Source organism: Hippocampus comes, unplaced genomic scaffold (assembly GCF_001891065.2).
Source record: "Hippocampus comes isolate QL1 unplaced genomic scaffold, H_comes_QL1_v1.1 scaffold149, whole genome shotgun sequence".
Classification (NCBI taxonomy): Eukaryota; Metazoa; Chordata; class Actinopteri; order Syngnathiformes; family Syngnathidae; genus Hippocampus; species Hippocampus comes.
The window spans coordinates 571,434-579,200 of NW_017805235.1; the positions used below are offsets into that span (position 1 = coordinate 571,434).

Below are 7,767 nucleotides of genomic sequence, written 5' to 3' on the forward strand. Positions count from 1 at the left end.
AATGACCGGCTCATCAAAACGGAATTAGACGCTTGATTGCTGTCCCCGTTAAGGACTGATTTGGCTTATTTGCTCTGGCGCAAAGGAAAAACGCATCTTCTGTCGCCATCAAGATCCACATTGGCAACTGGAGTGATGTTGTTTCTCCAACACACCCTGACCGTGTACCTTATTAGAGTCAGATTGATTCCCGCTCAGTCAAGAACCTGATCGCGGGAGTGCACCGTGACGGACGCCGAAAGTTGAGGACCGCCGAAGCAAAGTGGACGCAAAAAGGAGCAAGTAAGCGACTCCCTCGGTTCTTTTCGCCCGTCTAGCCACGACACCCACCACTTCAACTGCTGCCTGCTGTGTTCACCGTTTGAATCGGAATCGTTTGTCGTAATTGACAGCGCACGAGCGATGTCGCGTTCCCTCACGCTCGATCTGATTTCAAAGTTTCCAAAAGTTTAGACGTATGTCATTTTTTTTTTTTTTGGTCGCAGGCTGGGTCCCTGGGACGAAATGCATCGGGGGACAAGATACCTTTTATTGGCGAAGGTAAAGCTTGCTTCGGATGCCAACTGGTGCTTTTGTTTGTTTGTTTGTTTGTTTGTTTGTTTGTTTGTTTTTCTGAAGACGCGTTCCGTCCTATGTTTGCGCCCAGCAACATGCAGTCATGTGATGATTAGGAGTAAAATATATGAACAACGATCAACTCATCCTGTCAAGAATGATCGCTGCAAATCCTCGAATACTTTGAGACTTTTTTTTTCAGAATGACTGAAAAGTTGCATTCATCACAAGTTCACGCTTGGTGGGCGGGATGCAACTGCCGGCAACTTTTTTTGTAAGTGCAGCAGCGGTGAAAAAGAGAGTTTGCATGACAGCGGAAGCCTGCACCATTGCGGTTTTAGTCACAACTCGTCTGTGCCGTTCATGTCTGCGGCAAGATATTGCTCGAAATACATTTGCGGCCAATGTGTGCTCAATGAGAGGCCCGATGATTGTTTTTTTTCCTTTTTTTTTTCATTTGGATCAGAAGTACGCTGTTCGTTCACTAATGGAGTCGTTTTGGGCTTTGCTGGTTTCCTTGGTTTGCTCTTGTTAGGTTTTACTTACTGGAGTTTATTATTCAGCTTGCAGAAATGTCACTGCAATTCCGAAAACCGGTACTTCTCTTCTATCTATTATGTATGCAGTGGGAGGGTGAATGGTTTGCATCGAAGACGCTTGGCAAAATGACTCGAGGAGGGAATGTTTTGTCTGTGCCCGTGTGCGTGCGTGCGTTCCACTTGGTGTGGCGCTTGGTAAGCAAGAAGTGGGGGCAGAATGAATACAGGATCATTGACTTGATAACGGTTGATGCTCAAGGTCAAAAACGGGCAGCTGTCCATCAGGGCAAATAGCTGCGAGGAAGCCAATCATGATGGATTAGGAAGCTTCATGACCTCCGGAATCAAAGTCAAATTGCAGTTTAAGGGCATACGCGCACACGCTGGCAAAGTGGAAGGAGAAACGAGTCAAATATCCCGTTTGTGACTAAAACGCCGCCTATCAAAACAAAGTACAGTCTCGACTGGATGTCAGAAATACAAGTCCGAAAATTCAACATTGTTCTTTGTTCTTACCGTACGGGCTCGCTCTTCTCCTTGTTTGCGCCTTGAGCCCGCCTTCATCCTAACGGCCATGTTCCGCTGTGGCGCCTCACATTGGCACCGTCTTAATTTATCAGCCGCTCTCGCTATAAGGTGATATTGTACTGCGTTTTTCATCTTTGCCGCCGACATCATTGGGAATGGCCGGTCCCGTTGGAAAGAGCCTTCATCATCTCAAGTGCCACGGCGACCCCCGAGCCCAGACAATCCCACGGCCTCGTAATTAATGAGCGGCCCCATAATGATTTCATGCACACGTGCTACTGACTGATGAAATGTTTCGGGGATGCGTTACTGGGTCACTATGACGACAGGGGCATCTCATCGATGATTGAATGTTCTCGCTCTCATGAAGAGGCTGTGCGGTGACACGTGTCCAAGCAGGTGTGGCCGAGCCATTAATGACCGGCTCATCAAAACGGAATTAGACGCTTGATTGCTGTCCCCGTTAAGGACTGATTTGGCTTATTTGCTCTGGCGCAAAGGAAAAACGCATCTTCTGTCGCCATCAAGATCCACATTGGCAACTGGAGTGATGTTGTTTCTCCAACACACCCTGACCGTGTACCTTATTAGAGTCAGATTGATTCCCGCTCAGTCAAGATATCGTACGCGCGGTCTCCTATGAAGTAGCTGAAAGCGATACTTGAGTACAGGTATCTTAACCCCTGCGATGCGTTCCAGTCAAAAAATTGAAAAATTGTATCTGAAAGGTGGAATTCATTTGTTCCGATTGAACCAAAGATTCAGTCAAAGCTATTTCAGTTGACACACTTTGAAATGTTTTTATACGAATTACGACTTGAAGCTAAACATAATGAAAAATGAAACATGATCCTGTTCAGGACTAATTCACGCCAATTTCTTCCCGCCCGGGTGCTGTTTGAGGCCTGTCATAACCAGACTCAAAATGCCACAATGCTCCGAGTTAATGTTCAATGCTTTTAAGTGCTCATCACTTTTATTGAAAAAGCTCTTACCTTCTTAGTCAGCATGTGTTGAAGGAGGTTAATCAAAATTGAGCGGGGGGGATGGGGGGCTAGTGTGAAGAGGTGCGGACGGTGGGCCGGTTCGGAATTATTGTCGCAATGGAAAGGGAAGGTGTGAAAGGTGATTTCTCGCTCTGCCGGGACTTTTCGTCTCCTTTCTCCCGTCGATTCCCCGAGGCTCATTCACTTCAGTCCAGCAAATGCTTCACAAACCAATTCTGCAGTGACATTCTTAAAAGGCCAGTCTCGCTTGTAAAAGAATCGAGAAGTGTCCGACCGTTCGAGAACGGCAACCTACTTTCGTCTTGGGATGAGTGCGGTCTGGAAAACAACATGAACGATGACCTCAATCGCTATCCATTCGGTGCAGCGGGATGACTTTCAATTCGTTCTAATTGAAATCAACATTTCCATCGATCCTCATGTCAAGTTTTTCGAACACAATGAACAGATTTGAGCAACTCCAAAGATGTTCGGGCTGACCCGACGGGATGTGGTTTGCCTGCCGCGCTCAAGTCACGTCTTGCCGTCGCATGCAAATGATGCGTCTGTGAGTGCGGCCTGAGGGATTTATCATCAGCAACAGATTTCGGGACGCGGCGCTTATCAGCCATTGCTTTGCCGTGACAACGAGTCATCTTTGTGACAAGTTTTTCCGTTTGATGTGATGCATCCAGTGATTTCTCTTTGTGTCGTTGTTGATTTTGAGAGAAAGTTGACCTGCTTGAGTAAACACGCGGCTGCAAAAAATTGCATGCGTCGGGAGGCGTTCCCCCTGAGGTTTGTGATTCTTCAAAATTTGTGCATGATCAAAAAACACAGCGGAGCTTTATCCTGTAGTTGCTACACAGACAGCTCAAGACCAAAGACGCTTTCCATGTGAATTAACATAGCAAAGAAGTTACAGTGATTTGTTTTTCAATGCGCGTAAAACAATTAATATTTCACAAGTGCGCATGTAGATTTTCCGTCTCTGCATGTTCTATTTCAAGTGTATGCAAATGACCCTTCCGACGATTGACACCAAAGGTCGCTCATTAATTTCTCTTGGGTGTCAAATGCACTGTGGCGGCACCCTACGCTTGTCCTTATGTCGTATGTGCAACGGAGGACTTGTGAGAGCGATTAGGAAGCTCGCCGAAACTTGTGCTGTTGCCAGAAACAATTTGGGGAGTAAAAAAGTTCTGCGGAATGTACGTCGGATCCGTGTCACACGGCAAACCGGACAAATAGGAGAGTGCAAACGCAAGGTCCAATCAGTGAAGCTGTTCGCCAAGCATTTCTTCGACATCGACCGCGTCTGCTTTTTTCCCGATCCTTTTACCCCGCCTCTCACAGTTCAGTCTTGTGACTTCAGTCGACTTCTGGTTTCGGGGAGGACACTCATGAATGTGAGTGAAGATAGGATGTGTGTGTGTGCGTTTTGCTCCGTCGGTCATCTGGAGTACACATGCATCACTTTTGTTTGTTTAGTTTTCAAACTATCGGGACATAGCATTTGCCTGCATCTTTCTGGAGAGATTTCCTATCTTAAAAAAAAAAAAAAAGAAGAAAAGAAAAACAGTAAGAGCGGGAGAATCAACTGCTTGACTTCAGTCGGCTCATGCTTTAACCGTCACTGTTTTTGGTGACCTGCGGTATTTTATTTCAGCCGCCATACATGGCCGAGGGCATCACTGAAAAGTAGACAGTCATTCCGGCAAAATAAAGAAGCACACGGCATTACCGCTGTCATTGTCTTCACCGTGCTCAACGAGGGCGACAGTCATGAGTCTGAATATTGCAAATTAGACACCCGACATTGACACTGAATCAATTAAGAATTCCTCTCAAATCTCCTAAACATGAGATTATCCATGACGTCTTTTTTCCACATGAGTTGCGTATAAAAGTCTCAGACAACAACAACAACAACCTCCCACTGGAAGTTCATCGTTGCCGTAATCAACTTTTTTTTAGTTCTCTGGCATCACTGTCATGAGATGACTGATGGCTGGTAATTAGAATGCCTGCCATATTGACGAACCCATTTGTGCATCTTGTGGTGAGGCGGGGGGTGGGTGGGGGGGAGCATTGTTTTTCTGACAGTGCAGTGGAAGACTCGTGACATGACAAACAAGCAGTGGAGAGTAAAAAAAAGGAAGCGGGCTAAAGTCAACTATATTCACGGTTCGTACTGTCTCTGACGCGTTGTTTTGGGGGTTTCCATTTTTTGTCCAAATTTCTCTTTTTTTTTTCTTTTTTTTTTTTTTTTTAAACACACTGATGTCTCATTACAGTGTAGGTTTTCTTTTTTTTAATCTTCTTGTGTGTAATTATGTTGTTTATTTCTGGCTCGTGTCTGAGTCTCGCTCCTTTTTGTAGACTGCACACATTTGCTTCTCATTAGTTAATAGTTTGCCGCTTAAGTGTGGGTTTTCACTTTGATTTTAAGCCGGTCCCCTTGTGTATTCAATTCGTTGCTTGACTTGCCTGGGATTTTCTCTTCATTTTTCCTACCACCCATGCCTCTTTAGTTAAGGGCCTCCTGTGTATAGCTGCTCCCGTTATGTGTCGATGGTTTGTTGTCGACGCTTTGCAAGCGGGCAGGGACCCTGTATTTCAACCTTCTTTGGATTGGAGCCGTTTTATTTGGATTCACACCCTTCAGAGAATTGTTTCCTGGACGTGGGTATGCTGCCTCGGAGTGTGGAAGCTTTGCTTTATTTCTTTTCAAAGAAGGGGACAACTTTATATGTTGTCAAAGACACAGTAAATTACTCGGTACAACAAGAGGTGGTGCCAAATATTGTTACTTGTCTACTCACGTACTCACAAACCTATCGATCTATCGATCCATCAGCAAGCTCTCTCTCTCTCTCTCTCTCTCTCTCGCTCTCTCTCTCACAGTCAGTTGATCATTTTTTTAAAATATATACTTTTTAATGGGATGGGAATGAGAATATTTCCGAGTGGTATAAACTGTCTGTGTGGATGTAACTCAACATCCAATAGCTAATGTTGACTCAGGTGTGACGGAGGAGGGAGATATCGGGCAGGAAAGAATTTTATTGCTCGTCGAGAATTCAAAACCACTTCTATTCAAATGCATTTTTGATTTGTTGTCATCCGCTGTTTGTCTGTTAACGTTTGGGAGCTTGTGATGGAACCCTTTTTCTTTACGCACCGTTTCAAATTGGAGTGAATAAGTGTACCTAATGAAATGTCCTACTGATAAACAGCACGAAATGGGAGGCTGAAAAAAAAAATTGAAGACGGCGTGTTGTGTGTGTGTGTGTGTGTGTGTGTGTGTGTGTGTGTGTGTGTGTGTGTGTGTGTGTGTGTGTGTGTGTGTGTGTGTGTGTGTGATGTGTGTGTGTGTGTGTGTGTGTGTGTGTGTGTGTGTGTGTGTGTAAGGGGGGGGGCGTTCTAACTGGCTACCACGGCTTCGAGAAGGAGGGCGGCACTGTGTGGCTGGAAGCGGAGATATTTGAGGGAGAGAGTTAAAGAGGGAGGGAGTTAAAGGGAGGCAAGTTCAGCACCGCGGACAGCGCACCGGACCGCCGCTATCAGCTGCGCACTGACACGCTTCCACGAAGCAGTGGAGCTTGTGGCGTCTCACTCCTCCGTGTCCTCGTCTCTTTCTCCTTTGAGCATCCCCGTGTGGGTTTTATTCTAAAGTGGAGAGAGAAACAGTGAGGCAGAGTCAGCGCAGCGCAGACTCACTCCTCTCCTCCAGTCTTCAAGTGCCGAGCCGGACGGACGGACGGACGGACGGACGCACGGACAGAGTGCCTCTGCTTTGCTTTCTCACGAGTGCTTTTCCTCTCTCGCGCATGTCAGCTGCTTCCGCGCCGACCGCGAAGATGCACCGTCCTGGAGGAGGACTGACGTTGTTACTGCTGTCGGCTCTCTGGATTTTCTGCGACGTCAACTGTGTGCGAGGAGCTTTGCCAACAAGCGGTAAGTGTATCTGTTTACGTCTTATGTGGTGCGTGCGCGTCGCTGGGGCAAAAGGTATTGGAGGTTCGTCACAGCAGAACTCGGTAGGCACGGCGTGCAGGTCTTTCCTGGAGAGGTCGGCATGGGGCCGTTTGCCGCTCGTTGGGGAGGGACGTGCACTGACACGTGTTAACTGCGCTCTGCAAGTGGACTGAGGTCAGCAACCTTATCTTGAGACTTTTTCGGGATTTTTTTTTTCCCCATATCCTGGATCACTTTTTTTCCCAGGATATCTGTGACTTTACCCCCCCCCCCCCCCCCCCCCCAGCCACACAAAAAAAGGTCTTTTTGCATGCATGTACAGAATAGGCTGCATCTGCTTTGTGTTTGCCGGTAACCACGACTCCCCGCAACCTCTTTGAGTAAACACGATGACAGCATTTTTACATGATTTTTTTTTACATGAAGTCCCTTAAATTGACACATATGTTCTAATTCTGGCTATGCCAACGTTTTTTTTTTTTAAGTGAACATTCAGAAAGTCACGATAGGCAGCATCCTTCACAAAGTTGAAACTGTTATTGCATTTCATTAATCTTCCCAATCTGACACACTTTGTCAGAAAACCGCTTCTCGGAGACAAATAACATGAGTGACGGATGCGCATGAACATGCAAGCAGAGTGACGAATACTGACAAGGTCTCGCTCCTGTAACTTGAGCCACAAAGTGGCAACTGGAGCCAGAACAATGTCCAAAAGAGACACGGATGAGGTAAATATCGACCTATACAAAATCCAAGCCCCCGTTTTTCTCCGCGCGCATCCATTTTGGGGTTCATTTGCATTGACATTTACATGCCAATGCACGCAGGCCCCTGCGAATGATTGTGTGTTCAGATCGAAGCATGGGATTTTTTTCTCCTACGCATGCTATGCCTTGAGCGCCCGTCAGCTTTTTAAGACGCGTTCCCCTGTCACTTAATTGGCTGCCGCGATTTTTGCCGCGATCCGTTGCGCTCCAGCGAAATGAGATGAGCGCACACGTAACGGCATGTAGGCAGTGGTAAGAAGGCGCCTGCGGATAGGTGGGTGGTAAACTTTGAAGAGTCTCGTGAAACTCGATATAATGACTTGTCGTTGAGCAGGCTCTTTTGCAAACAAAGTCTCATCACCGACAGTGACGTCTTCTTGTGGATCGTCATTAAATTTGAATCCCTGG

At 46.5% G+C, this 7,767-nt stretch overlaps 1 protein-coding gene across 2 annotated transcripts in view; it reads left to right on the forward strand.

Moving 5' to 3' along the window:
• Positions 1–205: 205 nt before the first annotated feature.
• Positions 206–7,767, forward strand: part of cntnap2a (contactin associated protein 2a) — a 146,654-nt gene continuing 139,092 nt past the window's right edge. Inside the window, exons 1-2 of one of the 2 annotated variants that reach the window (XM_019869397.1) lie at positions 206–282; positions 6,449–6,568. In XM_019869397.1, coding sequence (XP_019724956.1) covers positions 6,472–6,568 — 97 coding nt within the window. In that variant the 5' untranslated portion in view covers positions 206–282; positions 6,449–6,471. Of the gene's footprint in view, positions 283–6,311; positions 6,569–7,767 lie in introns of those variants that run through there. The other variant, XM_019869396.1, reaches the window with a different exon arrangement.